This window comes from Tiliqua scincoides, chromosome 5 (assembly GCF_035046505.1).
Source record: "Tiliqua scincoides isolate rTilSci1 chromosome 5, rTilSci1.hap2, whole genome shotgun sequence".
Classification (NCBI taxonomy): Eukaryota; Metazoa; Chordata; class Lepidosauria; order Squamata; family Scincidae; genus Tiliqua; species Tiliqua scincoides.
The window spans coordinates 77,316,599-77,339,952 of record NC_089825.1 but is presented as its reverse complement, the minus strand read 5'-3'; the positions used below and the strand labels follow the sequence as shown (position 1 = coordinate 77,339,952).

General features: G+C 43.7%; 2 protein-coding genes across 3 annotated transcripts in view; one reads left to right on the top strand and one right to left on the bottom strand.

The window, feature by feature from the left end:
* Positions 1-140, bottom strand: part of NBR1 (NBR1 autophagy cargo receptor) — a 28,949-nt gene extending 28,809 nt beyond the window's left edge. For both annotated transcript variants that reach the window (XM_066628276.1, XM_066628278.1), the window contains exon 1: positions 24-140. The gene's annotated coding sequence lies outside the window, so the exon portion shown is untranslated. The remainder of the gene's footprint in view (positions 1-23) is intronic.
* A 468-nt stretch (positions 141-608) lies between these two features.
* The window catches only part of BRCA1 (BRCA1 DNA repair associated), an 84,843-nt gene continuing 62,097 nt past the window's right edge, over positions 609-23,354 (top strand). The window contains exons 1-8 of the mRNA XM_066629218.1: positions 609-674; positions 1,502-1,595; positions 13,943-13,996; positions 16,364-16,441; positions 17,270-17,358; positions 20,090-20,235; positions 22,393-22,486; positions 23,106-23,154. Of these exons, the coding sequence (XP_066485315.1) occupies positions 1,516-1,595; positions 13,943-13,996; positions 16,364-16,441; positions 17,270-17,358; positions 20,090-20,235; positions 22,393-22,486; positions 23,106-23,154 (590 nt within the window). The 5' untranslated portion in view covers positions 609-674; positions 1,502-1,515. The remainder of the gene's footprint in view (positions 675-1,501; positions 1,596-13,942; positions 13,997-16,363; positions 16,442-17,269; positions 17,359-20,089; positions 20,236-22,392; positions 22,487-23,105; positions 23,155-23,354) is intronic.

Below are 23,354 nucleotides of genomic sequence, written 5' to 3'. Positions count from 1 at the left end.
CGGGCAAACGGAGCGGCGCTTACCGTCGCACAGCCGGCCCCAGAGCTGGAGAAGGCGGGTCAAGCCCGCCGCTGGCGTCCCGAGAACAGAAGCTCCCTCCGCCTCCGTCTCCTCAGCCCTGTGACGTGTAACATGGCGGATTCCCCACCCCACCTTGCAACGGCCGCTGCTGACATGCGATTGGGCCGGCTCGTCTGCCATTCACCGCATCCTTTCACTCCATTGGATAACGTACAACGTGTGGGCGGGACGCAAGGGGGAGGTCCTGCCAGAGCACAACAACAACCGAAGCGGTAGAAACAGCTGTATCCTGCGTATCAGGGGAGACACTTCCGTTTTCTTCAAGAGACTACAATTCCCAAGATGCTCTCCTCCCAGACCGGCCGGGAAGTCGCCGCATCCTCAACTAAGGTTTGCCAAACTGAAACAAACGGCTCTGTCACGCGACGCGGTGGCGTTAACCGTCTTGCGCGTCATACGCGGCGCCACCAATGGGAAGCCTTCGTTCTAATCCACGTAGCCGTGATGCATGAGGAAGCTGTGAGGCGATTGGTCGAGCAATGGTTGCCTCGGCGACCGTCTCGAGGAAGGCGCGAAAAAGAAGTTGGGTCGGCTGAGGGAGTGAGAGAGAGAGTCACGTGAGGGGAAAGAGAAGGAGCCCAGGGTGGCTCGAGGTGAGGGGGATGACGAGGAGCCAAGGTCGTGGTGGGGAGGTTGTGTGAGGGATGAGGCGTTCCTTGACTTGACTAAGGAAGGAAGGCTTGGGGTGGAAGTGCTGGCTGGCGCATGTCTACTCGGGAGTAAGTATTATCTAGTTCAGTAGGCTTACTCCCAGGTAGGTGTGTGTGGGATTATGGTCTGAGGTGGTGAGTGAGAGCAAACAGAGGGAAGGGCCTTAACACCTGTGGAAATGCTGTGTGTCAGAGATGTGGGGTGGGTGGTGAGGCAGGTGAGGCAGAGCCTCCCCACTGGCGTCCTTCGAAAAGCGCTGCCGCGGCAGGCACCCAAGCACCCACAACCCATGTGCAATGCAACGTGCATGGGTTGTGGGTGCTTGGGTGCCTCCCACGGCGGTGGTGCTTTTTGAAGGATGCTGGTAGGGAGGCTCTGCCTCACCTGCCTCACCACCCACCCTACATCCTTGACACACAGCAGTTGACTGTTTTTTAGAAGACCTACACCACTGTTGTTGCATGTAAGGGCCTATCCAACTTTCCTGCACCGATGCAGCCCCAGGGTAAGAGAACAAATGTTGTTTTACCTTAAGGAGGCCTCTGTAACTGCCACCCAATTGCAGGATGTAGCACACACCGTGTTGGCACAGTTGTGTTAACGCTGGAAAGTTGGGTGGGATTGAGCCCTTAGTCCCATTGATTAAAGTGAAGCTTCCTCTATACATGCTGTACATGTTTGTACTTGTATATGTTTAGTAGAATCTTGCACCTGGAAGCCTGTTCTGGGGTTCAGAATTACGACTGACATAAAGCTGTTTGTTTTAAAGGTATAAAAGAAGCTATGGAGTTCTCCGGTCCAAGTATAACTGAGATGCAGGGGATGCTGCTGGCTATGCAAAAGAACTTGGAATGCCCAATATGGTATGAAAAAAATCCAGAATGTCAGGTTCTGATTCAAAATCAGAATCCTTTAGGCTGCAATCCTATCTGTACTTACCTGAAGAAAGCCTCAGTGAACTTGGGAGTAGTTACTTTTAAATAAACATGTAGAGGATTGTGCTGTAAACTTTGAATTGAAAACAGTAGTGTTTTAAGGAAGAGCTGTGGACCTCTGTATAGTGTAGCAACAAAACGTGTTTTTAAAAACTGCTTCCCCAGTTGATGGCAAGTTGGCACAGAAACCAGCTTAACTCCAACATTGGCAATAGATTGCTTTTTCAGTACTCAAGTGCTTGAAGTGCTCTATCACATTCCAAAAAGCCCCCCCACCTTGCAAATAATTAAGTACTGCAAAACTCCCCCATGTTGCTCCTTGCTTTTTTTGTATAAAACATTAATATTTCTCAAAATAATTGATAGATGAATGACTCAAAAAACCCTTGAAATAACATATTTCTGGTTTAAAATACATTATCAGTACTTTGAATTTACTGTACAGTCTATGCAACTGAAGATGAACAAAGGCCAAAATCATCTGATTTTTTGTAAAACCTTTAGTATTTTTCCAGATGGGCCTCTGGCACTCTTAGTGAGCTCACTATTTGATTCAAATACTGTATTGCACTGGAAGCTAGAGAAAGGTGTGCAAATTAGTAATGCATTTTCTCTAGAGATTTATGAATAAATGTTCAAAGCTTTACTGTGGTAGAGGTACCTGTAGGCACATTTTCATTGCTTTCACCTGTTACTGAGTACTGAAGCTGGCATGTTGCTGTTAAACCCATGGATCACAAATGTTGGGGAGTGTGCAGTGCTGTTTTCTGATAAATATCATAGTGGCTTTTGAGGATCAAATTAGGATGACTTTACCTTCAAGTATAGGCATTGCATTCTTCACAGTAGGATTGGTTAATCTGAGCCCTGTATGATTTGCAGTGTCATACCACTAATGAGTAGCTAAAAGTAAGCCCTATGTTCATTCTTGGAGGCAGAGGAGATTGCCAAAATATCACAGGCTGCATTACCCACATATTTCCTGCCAGTTCCCTCTTTCACCAGAGGAAAGCAGTACATAAGTCTGTGTCTTACAACTTCAACCAGCTGTAACTCCTTATCAGTGACAAGCAAGTAAGGAGCTTTTTCACTGGCCAGTCTTGCTCTGTGGCCTGTGTGTATGAAACACTTTTCCTTATTATGCTGGTGTCATCTTAGAGCCCAATCCTATCCAATTTTCCAGTGCAGCTGTGCCAATGGGTGTGTACTGCATCCTGTGATGGGAAGGCAGTCACAGAGGCCTCCTCAAGGTAAGAGAACATTTGTTCCCTTACCTCAGGGCTGCATTGTGGCTGCACTGGTGCTAGAAGGTTGGATAGGATTAGGGCCTTACTCTACCTGCTACATTTTTTAAAACTCACATTATATGAATATACCATGATTTACTCCTCTGTAGTTTTATTTGGTCTTTTTATGGGACATCTCCACTAGTCATGGAAAAAAAATCGTATCAATGAGTACTTATCATAATGGCTATATGCTACCTCCAGGTTCAGGCTAGCAGTTGCTGAGAACCAACAGTGGGAGATGGGTAGTGTCGTAAACCTAGGGGGGTTTGGGATGCTCAGAGTTCTTGGTTCTCGAACCCTAAAGCCCTCAAGGCCCCTCTACTCAGTAGTACTGCCACCACCCTATATGTGCCAGTGCCTCAGTCCAGGGGCACTGAGACCCTCTAGGCTTAATTCTATCCCTTGCAGGCACTGAGCGCTTTTTCCAATTAAAGCTTCAGTCCTCAAGTGACTAGACCTCAATGAGCACTTGGTAGCTTGCTGAACGGCTAGGCAGGAATCTGAACCTTTGTCCCCAACAGACAATGAAACAACTTAGGAAAAGAGATTTTAATTTATTAAGTACATAAGGTTACACACTCTACAATAAGGCAGCAAATGCTAGAGGTATAAACATCTAGAAAACGTATTAGCAATAAAATAAGAAAGCTAGCTGGCTATCTCTATTAATACCTATCACTCACCTGGGTCAGTTACTCTTGTAGATTTCTTAGCTCCCGGGCTAGCTATGAGGCCAGGTGCCCATGATGGACAATGGAGCTCACACATGTGCAGGATGTTGCACCCAAAAACTCTGTCCAAGAAGGAACAGGACACACCCTTGGGCACTCATTATTATACTTCTTATGCTAATAGTACTGAGGTGACTTCATACTATTTAGACTGTCCAATCGGAAACGTTTGAGAACAGAACCTTCTCGGAGTTGGCCTAGTTGCTAACCCCTCATAGTTCTTTACCCCTCCCAACTGGAGATCCACAGCTGCACTCCATCAGCTTGATAAGGCACCTCTCTGTCTACAAAGGTGCTCAACATTCCAATGGGTTGTAATTCTTGTTATCTGTCCTTTCTGGCCAGCAAAGGAGAGACAACAATCCTTTTGTTTATTTACTCACATTCCTGCAGCTAGGAATGGCTAGCAACTTCTCAGTCCCACTGCCTTAGTTTGGTTCAGGCTTCACTGCCAACGTAGGCCTAACATGCACTTATTCATGACAGGTGGATATTCATTTTGTATTTGCAGTTTCCCAGAGGCATTCCAATGGCCACTGTGGGAAAACAAATACTTGACTTGGCAGACTCTCTGATTTGATCCAAATAGGCTTTTGCTATGTTTTTATGTGCCAATTTAAGCTAGTTGATGTAGCTTTCTCAGAAGGCTCCTGTAAAAGGTACTGAAGGTTGTTTGTTCAAGATTCCTAGCTTCTTTGATGGCCTGCAGCTTGTAATCACTTGGTTGGGTGTTGTGACAATTGAACAGTTTGAAAATTGCTTAAATTTGTAATTTAGACATAGTCTACAGCAGGGGTGCTCAATAGGTGGATCGCGAGGCAAAATGAGTAGATCGCGGAGTGCCGACCCCCCCTTCAGGTGCCTCTGGGAGGAAACGCCAGGAGTAAGGCCCATTGTACTCAATGGGGCTTACTCCCAGGTAAGTGTGGCTAGGATTGCAGCCTCACAGCCTAATCCTAGGCATGTCTACTCAGGAGTAAGTCCTGTTATACTCAGTGGGGCTCAAGGTACACCAACATACATTGTACACATAAATGTTATATGTTATGATGGCGCGAACATTGTAAAAAAAACTCTGGTAGATCTCCGGGCCTTGCTGGGTTTCAAAGTAGCTCTCGAGCCAAAAAAGTGTGAGCACCCCTGCTCTACAGGCTTAACTGTCAAATCCTATTGAAATTCCCCCATGCTGATGCAACAGGGCTAGCACAGCTTCAATTGTATCCTGCAGGGGAATTTTGCAATCTAGAGGTCTCCTCAGGTTAAGGACACAGCCATCCCCTGACCCTGGGGAAAGCCCCAGCTGTGGCAACAGGTCTGCTTGGACTGGTGCAAGTCCCAATAAGAACATAAGAACATAAGAACATAAGAACAGCCCCACTGGATCAGGCCATAGGCCCATCTAGTCCAGCTTCCTGTATCTCACAGCGGCCCACCAAATGCCCCAGGGAGCACACCAGATAACAAGAGACCTCATCTTGGTGCTCTTCCCTACATCTGGCATTCTGACTTAACCCATTTCTAAAATCAGGAGGTTGCGCATACACATCATGGCTTGTACCCCATAATGGATTTTTCCTCCAGAAACTCGTCCAATCCCCTTTTAAAGGCGTCTAGGCTAGACGCCAGCACCACATCCTGTGGCAAGGAGTTCCACAGACCGACCACACGCTGAGTAAAGAAATATTTTCTTTTGTCTGTCCTAACCCGCCCAACACTCAATTTTAGTGGATGTCCCCTGGTTCTGGTATTATGTGAGAGTGTAAAGAGCATCTCCCTATCCACTCTGTCCATCCCCTGCATAATTTTGTATGTCTCAATCATGTCCCCCCTCAAGCGTCTCTTTTCTAGGCTGAAGAGGCCCAAACGCCGTAGCCTTTCCTCATAAGGAAGGCGCCCCAGCCCCGTAATCATCTTAGTTGCTCGCTTTTGCACCTTTTCCATTTCCACTATGTCTTTTTTGAGATGCGGCGACCAGAACTGGACACAATACTCCAGGTGTGGCCTTACCATAGATTTGTACAACGGCATTATAATACTAACCGTTTTGTTCTCAATACCCTTCCTAATGATCCCAAGCATAGAATTGGCCTTCTTCACTGCCGCCGCACATTGGGTCGACACTTTCATCGACCTGTCCACCACCACCCCAAGATCTCTCTCCTGATCTGTCACAGACAGCTCAGAACCCATCAGCCTATATCTAAAGTTTTGATTTTTTGCCCCAATGTGCATGACTTTACACTTACCGACATTGAAGCGCATCTGCCATTTTGCTGCCCATTCTGCCAGTCTGGAGAGATCCTTCTGGAGCTCCTCACAATCACTTCTGGTCTTTACCACTCGGAAAAGTTTGGTGTCATCTGCAAACTTAGCCACTTCACTGCTCAACCCTGTCTCCAGGTCATTTATGAAGAGGTTGAAAAGCACCGGTCCCAGGACAGATCCTTGGGGCACACCGCTTTTCACCTCTCTCCATTGTGAAAATTGCCCATTGACACCCACTCTCTGCTTCCTGGCCTCCAACCAGTTCTCAATCCACGAGAGGACCTGTCCTCTAATTCCCTGACTGTGGAGTTTTTTCAGTAGCCTTTGGTGAGGGACCGTGTCAAACGCCTTCTGAAAGTCCAGATATATAATGTCCACGGGTTCTCCCGCATCCACATGCCTGTTGACCTTTTCAAAGAATTCTATAAGGTTTGTGAGGCAAGACTTACCCTTACAGAAGCCATGCTGACTCTCCCTCAGCAAGGCCTGTTCGTCTATGTGTTTTGAGATCCTATCTTTGATGAGGCATTCCACCATCTTACCCGGTATAGATGTTAGGCTGACCGGCCTATAGTTTCCCGGGTCCCCCCTCTTTCCCTTTTTAAAAATAGGCGTGACATTTGCTATCCTCCAATCTTCTGGTACCGTGGCTGTTTTGAGGGACAAGTTGCATACCTTAGTCAAGAGATCAGCAACTTCATTCTTCAATTCCTTAATAACCCTTGGGTGTATGCCATCAGGGCCCGGTGACTTATTGATCTTTAATTTATCAATGAGGTCTGAAACATCTTCTCTTTTAACCTCTATCTGACTTAACTCCTCGGTTAGGAGGGGCCGTTCGGGCAGCGGTATCTGCCCGAGGTCTTCTGCCGTGAAGACAGATGCAAAGAACTCATTTAATTTCTCTGCCATCTCTAAGTCTCCTTTTATCTCCCCTTTCCCTCCCTCACCATCCAGAGGGCCAACCGCTTCTCTGGCAGGTTTCCTGCTTCTAACATATTTGAAGAAGCTTTTATTATTCCCCTTAATGTTGCTGGCCATGCGTTCCTCATAGTCTCGCTTGGCCTCCCCTATCACCTTCTTACATTTCTTTTGCCACAGTTTATGTTCCTTTTTATTCTCTTCATTAGGGCAAGACTTCCATTTACGGAAGGAAGCTTTCTTGCCCTTCACAGCCTCTCTAACTTGGCTGGTTAGCCATGCGGGCACTCTCCTGGATTTAGTGGAACCCTTCTTTCTTTGCGGTATACACCTCTGCTGGGCCTCTATTACTGTTGTTTTAAGCAGCCTCCATGCACTCTGGAGAGATTGGACTCTTTTTACCCTCCCTTTCAACCTCCTCCTAACCAGCCTCCTCATTTGAGGGAAGTCCGCCCGTCGGAAGTCAAGGGTTTTTGTTAGAGATTTGCCCGGTATTCTTCCCCCAACGTGCACGTCAAAACGGATCGCAGCATGATCACTGTTCCCCAATGGCTCAGTAACGTTTACATCTCTAACCAGGTCCTGCATACCGCACAAAATTAAATCCAGAGTCACCTGTCCTCTGGTGGGCTCCGTGACTAGCTGATCTAAGCCACAGTCATTTAGCACGTCAAGAAATCCGGTTTCCTTATCGTGACCAGAACACAAATTGACCCAGTCAATATGAGGATAATTGAAGTCCCCCATGATTACAACCCTGTCCTTCCTTGTCACCTCCCTGATCTGTTTCCTCATTTCAAGGTCCCCATCAGATTTCTGGTCTGGAGGACGATAGCACACCCCCAGTATTACATCGCTGCTCAAGCCTGGTAATTTAACCCACAGAGATTCTACGGTGGAGTCGGACCCACCTTCAATCTCTACTTTGCTGGATTCTATCCCTTCCTTAACATAAAGGGCCACCCCACCTCCAACACGCCCCTGCCTGTCCCTCCTGTAGAGTTTATAGCCCGGGATTGCGGTATCCCACTGATTCTCCGCATTCCACCAGGTTTCCGTTATGCCCACTATGTCAATGTTTTCCCTTGTCACCAGACATTCCAGTTCTCCCACCTTTGCTCGTAGACTTCGGGCATTCGCATAAAAGCATTTATAAACGGAATGCCCCAGGATGGGCTGCTTATTCGCTCCTTTGTCCCCGCATCCTCTCATTGTGCCAAACCGTCTATCACATCCCATCTCCCTACCTTTCCCAATTTCTTCTCCTACCCTGCCTTTGTCTTGTTGTTCCCTAACCTCCCCATCCTCATCCCATAGGGATGAGGAGTCCCGAACCGGATGCCCCTCGGCTCCTGTCGGCCTTCCCCCAGGGATCAGTTTAAAAGCTGCTCTGCCACCTTTTTAATGTTATGCGCCAGCAGTCTGGTTCCATTCTGGTTCAAATGGAGCCCGTCCCTCTTGTACAGGCCCCGCTTGTCCCAAAACGTTCCCCAGTGCCTAACGAATCTAAACCCCTCCTCCCTACACCACCGTCTCATCCACGCATTGAGACCCCTGATCTCCGCCTGCCTAGCTGGCCCTGCGTCAGTGGATCTGCGTCAGTGGATCTGGCCTGGGAAAGGGGATGGTTTGTGGTGCACACCAGCACCACCGATCTCGCCCCCTCCCAGGAATCAATCTGCCTCTTCTTCCTGCCCCGTTACACTGTCCTTCTGCTGTTTGGCACGGAGCTTACTTGCTGTAGCGGACATGGTGGCCTATACTGGCACAGACAGGACAGTGCAGGCTTTCCTGCCAGTGCTGCTAACTTTTGTGCTGTTGCAACATGTTTTACATCACTTTTGCCACAGTTTGCCCTGGCAGAGCACTCACAATAGGATTGTGCCATAAGACAGGTAGAATATGACAGGGTTGCCACTTTCTGGAAAGTTAGGGAAATGGAAATTGGTCAGGGAAAGTCAGGGAAATTGGTCTGAAGTCAGGGAAAGTTTATATTCAGGCAGTGTATTTTTGATCTGCTGCTGCAAGAGCATGATCTGTTCTTGTGGCAACTGGAATAGAGAAGTAGCACAATGCAAGAAAAACTTAATGATGCCTTTCCCAGCTCCACCTTTTTGTCAGCTGCACCCCCAGCAACCAACTCAGCTCTGTCTCTGCATGATTTCTAAGGTCTGCCTATAGCATTTGCAAAGCAAGGCTAGTTTAAATGTTTAGCAATATACAAACTTTAAACATCTGTTTTCATCCCTACCTCCTAGTACTGCATTTACATATAAAGACAAGCATGTTTTTGGGTCATGTTTGTGTATGGAATGGACTTTTGTCTCCTACTAAACCCAGCACAGAGTTGCAAATGAGTTTTGCTGCTGTTGGATTTTACAGACAACTAGTACACAGTAGCACTTTCTACTCTGCACCATGCAAAGTAAATTTTGCAAATGTGATTGCTTGTTCATGCTGGAGTTTACAGAGAGTACCAGCTCTCTCACCCTCTTTCCTGACTTCTCCCATGCATAAAGGTTGCAAATGAGGGTTGTCTGCTTCTCTAGATTGCAGAAACTTCACCTCCTTTCTTGTTGCTGATCTGCTCATTACACTTTCTGGAACCTGAAAGTAAAACTTTCCCAGCTTTGGAAAGTTCCTACTTGCCAGAAAACAAATCTGCTAACATCTTGGTGTCAGGCAGGTGGTTCTATGTACGGCTGTATCTGAAACCACATTTTGAAGATGGCTTCCAAAAGGATAATTTTTAATATGCAGTGACTGGATTTCAAACTTCATTCTGACTTCGTTCCATTGTTTTCACCAGTTGCTGGAGACAAATGCAAAGGTTATTGTAAAGTGTGCTGCAAAACCTTGAACTAAGTAATATGGGAATTAGAGCTGTGGAGTCTCATGCACAAGGACCATTACATCAGAAGAACCTGAAAATTAAATCAAGTCAACAGTCCATCGCAATATGTTTGTGTCTTGGTGTAATTTTTGGTGCAATTGCAAAACAGATGTTGCTGCAGTTCATGTTGAAAGAAGCTATTAAATCTTACTTTGACAAATATTTTTGCAGTTGAGACTTGTGTAGTTGTAGAGTGGAACATTTCATTAAGCCTTGCATTAATGCAACATGACCTATTAATTTTTTAACTTGTGTTTATATATGAATGTTGGTCAGGGAAAGTCAGGGAAATGAAAAATAAAATCTTAGTGGCAATGCTGTATGAAATCATGATAAAGTTTAGCTAAAAACATGATTTCCTTGGTAATGTTTGTAATTAGAGATTTTCTCTGTGGATTGTGAAATATTGCCTCGTATAGTATGTCTGTGATCTCCCCATTCCTTCATAGCTGCTAATTTTTTGTTGTCATGGCAGCAAACACTTGGGGGCACCAAACCAAAAAGATCAGGTAAATTATACTAGACAAGTAGTTCTCTCTCCTTTAGCACCGGGACCCAGTTTTTAGAATGAGAATCTGTCAGGGCCCACCAGAAGTGATATCATGACCACATCATCAAGCAGGAAAATTTTTAATGATCTTAGTCTGTAATCCTGCCCACACTTACCCAGGAGTAAGTCCCATTGACTATCATTGTTAGAAGCATCTTCATAGCAGCCTGTTAAATGTACAGATCTGTGATATTTCCCCAAATGCAGTCAGTCACTTACCAGAGTAGCATCGAGTCTAATATATTAAAAAATTTTTTATAATATAAAAAAAATAGTGAAATTAATGGGGACCCATCTGAAATTGACTCACAACCAACCTAGTGGGTCCTGACCCACAGTTTGAGAATCACTGCACTAGACAATGCAGTCCCAGCATCAGGATACTAATAAGCTTCACCTTGCACCTTTTTTCTCCATTTGTGTGTATGGAATTTCAACAGGGAAAGTCAGGCCCTGTGGATTTTGTTGCAAGGTCAATCAGCAACTCAGATCGACTTGGTACACAGGGATGAAGGTTCACAGGCTTTTATTGAATTGTATACAGTTGGTCCACGGGACTCATGTCCAAAGCATGGACCCCGTCTGAATTTATTTTGGAGGGGAAGTTCATTGTGAATTGTGGCCAGTGTTCTACACTGACCTTTCTAAGAACCAACTCTGGTTGGCATCTTTTTGATGGTTATCTTTGTCCCCTGTTGCATTGCACTTACCAGTTCCTATATTTAAAAAGAGAGATTCCCATTGTATCTTAAAAATTAGCAGATTTGTTTTGGAATAAGCTCTCATGGATTAGAGCAGCAGTTTTCAAATTCTCAAGGAGAGTTTGAACCACAGTAAGTCTTGGTGGGGGGTGGGGAGGAGGCAGCAAGGTGATCCCCAAAATCGCGTCACTAAGGGGGGCTGCAGGGACTGGGATGCACTTACCAGTCCCTGCAGCAGCCATCCTAGGGTGCAGGGAACCCTGCGCAAGCGTCTGCAGGGCTCTCCAGCTTTCCAAAAGTGACAGTGGAGCAATCGCGCTCCACTTCCACTTTTAGAAGCCTGGTGTGCCCTGCAGACACTTGCACAGGGCTCCCCGCACCCCAGGACAGCTGCTGCAGGGACTGGTAAGTGAAGATCGTGTTGCTGCCTCCTCGCTGCCCCTGCCCCTTAACGGGGCAGAGGTCAGGGCCTTCAGGCTGGGCCATCATGATGCCTCAGTTTGAAAACCACTGGATTAGAACACTCTTTATCAGATCTATATCTAGGGATCCCCAAATATCAGCTTGCTTGAAGCTTTGAGATCTATTACCATTCAGAATAGATGATGTTGGTCTAGATCAGGGGTGTCCAAACTTTTTGGCAGGAGGGCCACATCATCTCTCTGACACTGTGTCAGGGGCCAGGGGGAAAAATTAATTTACACTTCAAATTTGAATAAATTTACAGAAATGTATATATTAGAGATGGAACTTAGATGAATGAATGAAGGTCTTGTAATAGCTCAAGGTCTATAAAAGGCCTTGCACAAAGCAAGGCCAGCCTTTCCTTTGCTGCCACTGCTGCATCACAGATGTGAAACAGCAAGTGGAGGGAGCCCTCAGCTCACGCAAGAGGTCAAACAGTCGACTGTCACACTGAAAGCAGTTGCATCAGACCAGCACGGGCTCCAGCAAGTCTCCAGAGGGCCAGAGGTTCATTGGAGACTGGGGGCTCCCTGAGGGCCGGATTGGGAGTCCTCGAGGGCCGCAAGTGGCCCCAGGGCCGGGGTTTGGGCACCCCTGGTCTAGATGCAAAAATCTAGCAGGAAACATCCGCTGATGCCAAATATTCTTGCCTGTAAAAGACTAAGGGCCCAATCCTATCCAACATTCCAGCACCGGTGCAGCCGCAGTACAGCCCCAAGGTAAGGGAACAAATGTTCCCATGCCTTGAGGAGGCCTCTGGGACTGTCCCTCCACCACAGGTTGCAGTGCATGTCCCATTGGCACAGCTGCACTGGCCCTGGAAAACTGGATAGGATTGGGCCCTAAGGCTGTAATCCTAACCAATTTTCCAGCCCTGACATAAAGGCAACGCAACTCCGAGGTAAGGGAACAAACATTGCCTTACCTTGAGGAGGCCTCCATGACTACCCCCCAACTATAGGATGCAGCACATGCCCCACTACCATGCCAGTGCTGGAAAGTTAGTTAGGATTGCACCCTAAGGGTGCAGTCCTATGTGCACCTGGGAGTAAGTTCCATTAAATTCAGTGCAATTTACTTCTCAGTAAACATGCATAGGATTAGGTTGGTGAATAAAAGTTACCACACAGTTGGATTTTAATATTTATTTCATCCACATGCAGGGTTAAGAAAAGTTATAAGGGCCCAGCAACTAAGAGACATGTTTTGCTTTTGGGTTCTGCACCTCCCTCCCCAGGCAGCACAAAGCTTCATGTAATGGGGTACAGTAGTAAAGAAAATAAAGATAGGCATGGACAAGGTTGTGCATCTCAAGATATTCTACCTTTTATGTCCCCCTTCCCCCAATGCTTCCTTGCATCTAAGGGTGCCAACGTAGACTGAATCTATTCCTGGAGATTTTTTTTCCCAGCATGATGCCATGTTGGAAATTTCAGGAAGCCCTACTTAAAATCTTCAGGATTGCTTTCAGTAGTCACATGAAGATTTATGCTGATTCTTCGTGACACCAGTAGTGCAAAGCTGGCAGACCTACTTCCAACCTAACTCATCTGTTTTGCCTCTGAGGTTTATGATTTCTTCTCTTTCAAATTTCAAAGCCTACAAGGCACCTAATTTTTAGGATTTCATCTTCTGTAGCTGCCATTGGTCAGTGGTGTGAAGCCCTGTTTCATGGATCCTCCAAATCCATTGATTTTGGTACCCCCTCTATACCTCCTACTGCCCTAGCTAGCTCAGTTTCTCACCTTACAAAGAGTTTGATCACTGTCTTTCTACCCTAGGATCTGGCCTAGGGTAAAATCAGACAAAACTATAATCAAACACCCGCCCCAACTTTATGACCCCGACTTATCCGAGGGTCATAGAAAATTCTATGATTCTTGCCTCAAAACCTGCCCTCGACTTCTCTGTGAGATCAACTTATGGTCGGGTGTCTGCGGTGGGTTTGGATGAGTACTGAATTATAACAAAGCTAGGAAGGTTGTGATCGCCATTTTCTTCTGTTGTGAATGGTCACACTGTTTAGCTAGTATACATTTGAACTTTGCATTGAAATATCACAGACGGACTCTCTGAGTTTCATGGCCTTTTGGCTCCAATTTTATGTTGTCTATGCCTCTAAGTATGTGCGTAGTATGAAATATACATGTGTGATACTTGATTTTCTGTGTAAACTACTTTGTGTATTTTTTAATTAAAAATTGTATATAAATATTATTAATTAATCTGTCAACTGAGGATGCAGTTCATGCTTCTGATGAAGTGTGCTGTATCCACAAAAGCATATGACACTATAATTCTCTTAGTCTTTAAATTTTGACAAGATATTTTTGTGGGTTTTTTTTTCATTTGCTGTAACATTAACACGGCTGCCTTCTGGAATCTACTTTATATAAGCATTTATGCTGAGGATACCTTATTTGAAATGGTTAACTTTGATACTTTGTTTATTTCTTCTAGCCTGGAGGTGATGAAAGAGCCGGTCTCAACTAAATGTGCCCACATATTCTGCAGGTAAATCTTCTCTCAAGATTCTTAGGACATGGCAATCAACTGATGAGTAAATCATCCTTGAAGAAGTTTCCAGTATTAATCTCCAGAATTTCTAATTAGCAGATCTTGTGTAGAAAGCTGGAAAAGATCTCTGCCTGGGATATTGAGGAGTTACAACCAGCACTGATAGCATGTGGCTACGTGTATCATGATAGTAACTTGCTGTAAGGTAGTTTCTTTAAAAGTATGAGACGTTTGGATAGTCCAGTTAGATGCTCATCCAAAAGGCCTAGTTCCTGGTATTTTATAATGTCTTGCTCTTTGAAACATCTGGTAACACAGATAGCCTATGATCCACTTGGGAGGCAGATATTGCTTGTGCCATACCAATAGTTCTGTGGTCCTCTGTAAGACATAAGTGAGCACTTGGATCTATTTCTTTTAAAATTAGGGTGAATCCCTCAAAGCTTGTCAACATCTATTGCTACTCATGCTCAGTTCTGTCTATAGAAAACAAGTCTCCTAAGAGCTGTTATGGGTGTAAATAAAGGGTTTTCACCATCACATGTAGTAGATTTTTGAGATGGTCATGGAAACTGCCGTATTTTTCGCTCCATAAGACGCACCTGACCATAAGATGCACCTAGTTTTTTAGAGGAGGAAAACTTACTTTTAAAGTAAGCCTGCCCTCCCCCTGTGGCGCCTGCGCAAATGAGGACCTTGGCTGCACCTTGGCTGGGCTGAGTTTTGAACCAGGTGGGGGAAAAATTGCATCTTATGGAGCGAATACTGCAACGCTGCAGGCGTTCTCAGGGGCAGGAGAGCCTCCTCAGCAGGCAGCTGCGGCACTTTGCCGCCTCCCCTTCCTGCCTCCCTGCCGCCTCTGCGTTCCCACGGCTGGCACCGCAGCTTCTCTGGCTGAGGAAACACAGAGGCGGCGGGGAGGCAGGAAGGGGAGGCGGGGAAGCTCCGCAGCTGCCTGCTGAGGAGGCTCTCCTGCTCCTGAGAACGCCTGCAGCGTTGCAGTATTCGCTCCATAAGACGCACCGACTTCCCCCCCACTTTTTTGGGGGGGAAAAGTGTGTCTTATGGAGCAAAAAATACGGTAAGTCATAACTATCTAAAATTATAGATCAAAAATATCTCCTGATTTTCTCTTTTGACAATAGCTGAAAAGATCTCTTCTATAAAGAACTCAATACTTTGCTGCTTACATAGAAATAGTGCTTTGTTGGAGCAATTACCAGAACCATGGTATGAATTTGGTACTACCATAACTGGTAGTATATTGCTCTAATAGAAAATTTAAGGAGAAGAATGCTATCAAAGAATGCTATCTTTTATTCTGTAGGGCATTCATTATTTCTTTATATCAACAGAGATCCTTTTTGCAGTCAGCCTTCTTTTGGAGTGATTTTCTTAATTTGTAAACTTCTTAGGACTTCGGTTCAAGTGCTGTATTTGAAAAAGCTTTGATAAGAATATGATTCATTGCTGTCTGTTTTTCATTGTGACTTAAAGCCCAATCCTAGGCGTGTCTACTCAGAAGTAAGTCCCATTATGGTCAATGGAGCTTACTCTTGGGAAAGTGTGGATAGGATTCTAGCCTTAATGACTTACTTATAGCTTGATTGCAATTAGTGTAAGAATACTTTAAGTAAAAATATAAGGTGGAGCAGGAACCTGCTAGCTCAGCAGTTCTCAAGCTGTGGGAACCCAAGTAGGTGATAACACAATTTCTGGTGGGTTGTGGATCCACCAACACTGCAACCTAAAATGGCAGGCACACACTGTGTCATTTTCCTTATCACATCACTCTTCCCAAACAGTGTGTTGCGCCGTGCCAGCTTGACACATAGTTTGGGAAATGTGGCACAACATGGAACTTCTGGGTCGCTGGCCATTTTAGGTTGCAGCCTCCTCTGCTCGGTGGACTCTGGAATCCATCGTAGATTATACAGTGGGTTGTTAGGATAAGTAGTCTGGGAATTCCTGCACTAGCTCATAGAATCTTTTCTGCTTCCTGAGGGGAAGGTTCTGGAGAAGCAAACACTCAGAAATCACTTCAGGGAGGCAATACTGGTAAGAAGAAAGAGCTGGCAGGTGATTATTTTGGCCATGAGATCCATTTGATGCACAGACTAAGGTGAGAGAGAAGTTGTGCAGGCTTTGTGATTTGGAAATGGGAAGTACATTGGAAAGTAAGCAGTTTGTTTTGATTCATACTTGGCAAAGGAAAGCGGTGCTAATTCAGCACGTTGTGGTTTATATGTATAATTATGCCAGCAGGGGATTTGGTAGTGAGGCTTTTTCCCCTCTCTTTTCAACTGAAGATCTTACTGAAGATCTTAACAGTGAGATTCATTGTTTCTCTTCTTTCTATACTAGGTTCTGTGTGTTTAAGCTCCTTAGTCAGAAGAAAGGTGTAACACAGTGTCCTCTCTGCAATGCTAAAGTTACCAAAAGGTAAATTCTTCATAACCAAATTTAATTCCAGCAGCAAGGGAATGAAGGGATAAAGCAGTCTTGCCCAGAATGTGGTGCCACTCAAGATCCCTTCCTCACCTTCCCATAGATTTCTCAAAATCTGTGAGCCCTGTGGGGAAGGAACAAGAGGGAGTACCCAGGCCACTTATTTTCTCCTAGAGGGATCAGTTCTGGCCTGAAAGAATGGTTATTTACTGCATTGGATTGTATTTTTAACATGTCGTATGCTGCTTTGGGCCTCTTTAGAGAGGAAAAGATAGATGAATAAATGAATAAGATGTCAATGGTAGTTGGAAAGCTAGAACCAGTTCCTGCAGTTTGGATATGTATGCAGAATGATCCTAATCCTGAACTGTGGAGGGGCAAAGAAAAGGGGCTGTGGAAGGAGTGAGGGGCTCTTATAGGCAGCAGTTCCTCCTACTCCAAGACTGATATTCAGTAAGTGGAGGAGCAAGCAAATAGATATTCCACAAAGTTCCACTAACAGCACTGTTGTTTTAACATCACCCACCATTTCAACATTAAAGCTGCCTTCGTACCCTTAAATGGGTATAAACCTGCTGCTGTAATGCTTAGTATTTCTTCCTTTTTTTCAAAAATGAGTAATTCTTTAATTGTCCTAAAAAAAAGATTTCAGCAGCTTTGAAATTCATGCTTTTGTTCCTTGAAAACCATTCTTACTCTCTTGATTACGCCAGTTGCTCAGGCCTGCCCCCTGAGCTCAGTCTCTCAGGAAACTGTTGAGGAAATTATCCATGTCATTATTTTGACAACACATTCATTGTTGGCTTGTTCTGTTTGTTTCAGAAGCCTGTGGGAAGACGTCCGATTTAAGCAAGTAATTGAAGGTGTGTTGAAAACCATCTGTGCTTTTGAGCATGATACCGGGCTCAAGTGTAAGTATTGTGTGCCACTATGAGCACCTCCCAACAAGGCTTGCTTTGACAGGGTGAAGGCAGACTGATCAAGTTAGGCTTTCTATCCACATCTTTTCTTGTGGTACAGGACTTCGTAATGGGTTTTCTGTCAAGTTTGATTCAAGTTAATTGTTTATATCTTTATTATTTTGACCAATAAAGGCCTAGATTACTTGGGTCATACCAGCCTGCCTTCTCTTGACACCCTGTCTCTCATATATCTAAAAAATGGCCTCTAAAGAGCATCTTCCGGATGTCAGGCTTAAAGAACAAGTGTGCACAGACAAATGTAAGCTGCTTCATAATTCTGGGAAACCTTTTCTCTTGAAGTTCAAAAAGGTTTCAGTGTGTTTCAGAGACAATGTAAAGTACAGCTCCAGCCAAAATACACGGATTTAACTCAACATGAATGGCCCCCTGCAAATGAGAAGGAATGTGCCGATCCCTGGAGAAGGGCAAAAATGCACCCCTTTAAAATCACAGTTTAAAAAACTGCTTTTTACTGTTGCAGAGAGACAGTTGTACAAGTGATTACAGGTATAACCTAAATATCCACAGATTTTTTATCTCAAAGCTGATGAGAAGGGCCCTTTAAATTAAATGAAAACAGTCATTTAATAATACCAGAAAGGGAAGCCGGCTGACAATCCATCAATCATTCTCTCTGCAGGCTTCATTCCTCCCTTCACCCTGAGCATGTGAAAGAAAGCTAAATGGCAGTGATTATCACCTTCTCTGTTCTTTCCCCCTTGCTGGGCTCCTCATGAAGGGAGGGATTGAAGCCTAAGCTCCTGGAGAGAGACTGATTGACTCTGTGTGCACTACAAAGGTCAGCAAGGCTGTTTTTAAATCACCAGGGCAAAGAGACTTTGTTTTTTAAATTGATTTGCTATAGCATGTTTTTTGCCATCCACATGAGTTCTTGGAACAGAATCCTTGCGAATAATGAGACTCAACCTGTATTTCTGTTTGGACAGCCAGGGATGAGTGAGAAGTTTGTTTGCTATATATTTCAGAATAGCATTCTTTATAGAATATGTCTCTGAAATACTGTAATAATTAATTAAGCTTGTGTGGGTACATGACCTTTGCCATTACTGGAAGTGTCCCCTTCCCGATCAAAGTCTGAAGAGGCAACAAAACCCCTAACACCAACATGTTTCTGCTGGCTTCTATGGTAAGGTAAACTTCATTCCCCAGATTTGGCACTTGTAAAAATGTCTTCCTTTCAGACTTGTACTCAGAGTGCCTTTGACTATGTGTCCCCCAAATTTAAAGTTTCTGATCATGTGGAAGTACCTTAGTAATTTTAGTATCTTATGTCAATGTTTTTCAAACTGTGGGTTGGGACCCACTAGGTGGGTCACAAGGCAATTTCGGGGGGGGGGGTGGCCCCATTTATTTTAATGTGTATTTTATGTTTAATCTTTTATACTTGATGCTACCATGGTATGTGGCTGCATTTGGGGAAATTTTACAGATCTGTCCTTTTAACAGGATATTATGTATATGCTTTTAGCAATGATAGTCAATGGGCCTTACTTCTGGGTAAGTGTGGATAGCATTTGGGATGTTTGGAGAATTTTTTTAATACAGGTTAGGAATTACTTGGGAGGGTTAAGAGGGTAGTTCTTTATTTTAAATAAATTTTTAAACTTAGAGTTATTGTAAACTTTTAATTTACTTAATTTGATTTGATTTCATCATATGAGAGTGTTACAGATTTTCCTGCTGGATGATGTTACTTCTGGCCATGACATTTCTGGTGGGTCCTGACAGATTGTCATTCTAAAAAGTGGGACCCAGTGCTAAAAAGTTTGAGAAACACTGCATAAGTGATTTTTATAAAAGCAATAACCCAGCGCTAGACCTTCTGAGAGGGCAGGTTATAAATGAGAGAAATTCAGCAGTTTGAAAAGAAACAGGGCAATTTGCTTAAGTTATTTGGTCTATAATTTCTGTGTTCTCAAAAAAGAATATTGATGTTGTCTGCAGGTGTATTTTTCAGTTTTCTTTTTTCATTTCTTTTTTTTGTTTTTCACCTTCATTTTTCTTCTTCCTGGATTTGGCAGAGGATGAGGGAGTGAGTTATTATGATTGCTTCATGGGTTGGGTAGGGGAGGAGTCAGTTATTTTGCTTTTATGTCTGCTTTATCTGTTGTTCGTTCAAAAACCAATATATAGTGAATACGTTTTAAAAAGGTAGGAAAATAAGTATTCACACATTGCTTGTGTGAAATGAATACTGAAAACCACCCACAAATTCTAAATTGGAAGCATGAATGGCAGTGTGCAAAACTTTATAAAAACTTCAAATGCTAAATTCTGAATTTCAGATATGGATATCTCAGCTTCTTGAATTTCAGGTTTCAGCATTCACCTCTAGTTCTGAGAATAACCCTGAGAATCAGTTGCAGCACCCAGCATTTCTCATTGCAACTCGAGTTTTGTTAATCTGAAGTCATTTGCTGAGGCCTGCATTCAAGTTTAAAATACATTAAATTAGCTGAGTGTGTAGTTTTAGTATTGACTTTTGATGGGTAAAAACCTTTGCTCTTATAAGGTTGAATTTCTGCCTGAGTCTACTTGTTTGTATAAATCTGCAAAATCAAGGTTTTAGAAATGCTTTTCACTCTAGACCAAAATAGCTTACAAAATCTTTAACTACCACCACCATTATGCTGGAAGATGTACTACTCTGTCTTCTCAGTTGCAGATGATCAGTGTTTTCCTAAGAGAGCCATAGAAACTGTTTCCTCTTCAGTCCCACGGAAAAATAAGTCTATTATTGACAGTAAAGGCTACAGGAACAGACTGAAAAGTGTAAAGGAAAGAAAAAAGGAAAATACTACTCTGGTAACAGCATTTTTCTTACCTTCTGTTTCCTATCTTGATATTGCCCATTTTAAAATTAACAGCATCACTTTGACTTTCATTCTATAAATTGGTACTTGAGTTGTATTCCTAGGCTGTAGAAAAGTGCTAGTACATAATATTTCCCTTTAGAATAACTTTTTCCTTTTCAGCGTCTGGAGGAAAGCTGTTTTATTGCTTTGGAATATCAAAGCTATAATGCATTTTAATTGTCATTGAAATTACCGCTGTGAGGGATATTTTTCCCTACTAATATGCAGCAGGGAAACTTCATTGAAGAACTGTTAAAAAGAGACACTGCAGAATAAAACAGTGTCTATTAAAACCAAATGGCCTTGACATTGCAGTAACCTTGAAGAAATTGGAAAATAAAACCTTTTTTTTCTTTTACTGTTTAACATGATGACCTATTCCTTCCTAGTTTCCCCCTGTGCCTTGAAGTAAGATTTTCTTTCTGGTGGATCCTGCTTGTCTCACACCCTGGGTCAGTTATCTGTCACTACCATGTTTAGGTATGTCAGGATACATCAGAGGGAAAGAATCCAGCTATGGGTCTAAAGCAAGGCAGCTGAATTAGGTTGGAAGAACAAGAAAATATAAATGATGAAGTAGTATAGGGCCAAGGACCAGGCATGCTGAAAGTACAGTTAGACCAGTCTTGCAGTATAGTTAGATTAGCCTCAAGTGAGCAATTGATCACTACTTGAGTTTTGAGGAGAGCAGAGCTTGTATATGAGCTTCAGGAGGCTGTTCTGGCAACCATTTAAGATCTGAGTGTTCAACAAAGGATATGTAAGAAGCCATAGAACGCTTCTCTAAGTAGAACCCTTAGCAAGGAATAAGTGAATAACTAGCAAAAAGGCACCTTTTAAACCCATTTCTGCCCAGCCCACAGGTGTACACATTTGATCCCTGTTGTGTATACACAGTGTTGGGCAGAAATGACTTAAAGTCACGACTCTTCTTTATTTGGCAGAGGGATAGCAACTATCCCTGTTCATCTCTGCACTGTGTCCCTCCAAAGGGCTGCTTCTAGTGTCTCTTTCTGTTTGTGTTTTTTAGCATGGGGATAGGGAACTATTTTCTCATTCCTTTTGCAATGTAACTCCCTTGGGAAATTCTTTTGATGCTGGTATTCCACCCAAAAATTTTTGAAATTACATTGCAATAGAAATGAAAAGATTGCTCCCTGTTTCTGGTTTAAAACACAGAAAGAGAGGGGGGGGGAGAGAGAGAGATGCACACAAAACTGCCCTTAGGGGGTGCACATGCTGAGGAGATCTGGGGCAGTTGTTATGTAAATATTCTTAATAATAATTAAAATGAGCTTTAGGAGGCTGCCCTACAAATCCATCAAGACCTGAGGAATAACTGAGGAACTCTGAAAAATAGGGAAGGTTCTACCACCTGCCAGGCTTCTGACAAGGAGTTGCTGAATACCACTTCAGTTTTGGCCTTCTGGTTGCCAACATTTGACAGAAAGAAACTACTTGGCATGATCTGCTGTTTCCAAACTTCCCCACTTTTTGCATCATTCAAATTACAATGTGCCCTGTGCTGGCATACCTCCCACAGACCAAGGTGTCTTTACAGGTGCATACAATTTCTTGCCCTTTCCTTGTCGGTCCTAGATAGATGCTATTCAGAAGCCCCTAATTGAAGCCATCCGGGCAAGCACTAGTTCAGAGTCCTCATCCATCCCAGTTTGGAAATTTGTAGATAATCAATGTCCTCTTTGGTTTCTATAGATTATTTTCCAGCCTACAAAAAGAAACATTTTCTTTGACCCAGTTCAGACCTATGGAGAGTGAAACCAAGTCTCACATGTGCATTTATTTGCGAGTAGGTGAATGTGCCTTGGCTCTTACCAAAGGCCAAGCAAGGGAAATGCAAGGCCATCAGAATGGTCCTGATCCATTGAATGTGGAGCTCAACAGAAGCATCAGAAGGCGCCCCTCCCCCATCATAGTAAAAAGGTTACCAGCTTGAGTGGCTGGCAAAGTGAAACTTTTAAAAAATCTTGTGTAAAGTTAGGTGGGTCTCGTTCAAGTGTCATTTTTAAAAGTGGGTCCCAGTGATAAAAAGTTTGGGAACCACTGCACTAACATTTCTCATTCTTAATCACCTTTTTGTTGGCAGGAGAACTCTAGCTCACCATTAGCCAATGGCTCTGTCACAAGGCACTCTCTGAAGAAGAAAAGAAACTCCAGTAAAGCCTTTGTCTTTGAAATTGGCAAGTATTTCTATATACCCAGTATATAGTAAATAGTAATACAATAATTCTTCTGTCCTGCATCTTCTGCTAATACAGGATCCAGGCAGGCTGCAGCCTCTCCGTATCCTTAATGCTGCCTTACATTTGTAACATAGAATTTTCCCTCTAAGGAGCTCACTGTTTTAATGCATACTAGTGTTTAGCCTAACAACAACCATGTGAGGCAGGTTAGGGTGACAAATCTAATAAATATTTTTACTGCCCGAAGTTGCTCAAAGCCATCTACATTATCTGGACTTACCTGCCCTGTCTCTGTTATGAGAAGATTCCTGAAGCTGTTATCTGCCCTAAATTTGTTTCTAGTCCCATCTTCTGCTTGCTTTAGGTTTGTTTGGTTCCTGTAGTTGAGAACCTGGTCATGATCTGATATGCTTACCCACATTTCAGTCAGTCCCTTGACAATAGGCACCCTTGATGTAAATGTTGTTTCTGAGTATAATTGCTGGCTTAACCAACTTGAATTTAGTGGGAAAGTACCAGGCCCTCAAAACTGTGCTGGACCTTTGACCAGCAGTGCCAAAGATTTTGATTTTTGAATCCCAATTCTGTCCAAACTTGCAAGTGTTTTTTATTTCAGGATCTGACTCATCTGAAGACCTCATTAAAAAGGCAGGTGCAGTCGAGTGGTGAGTACGACCATGATTCCACAATATCAATATCTTCTTGGTTTACAGCATCTATGATTTCCCTTGCTGTTCTCTTCTGGATAGATCAGATACTGTCATGTTCTGGAGAGGGTGCTGTAGTATTTAGCATTGCCAGTGGCCTCAAGATCAGTGAATTGCAGCTGTGCCACGTGGATGAGGAAGAAAAATCTTGTGCTTAG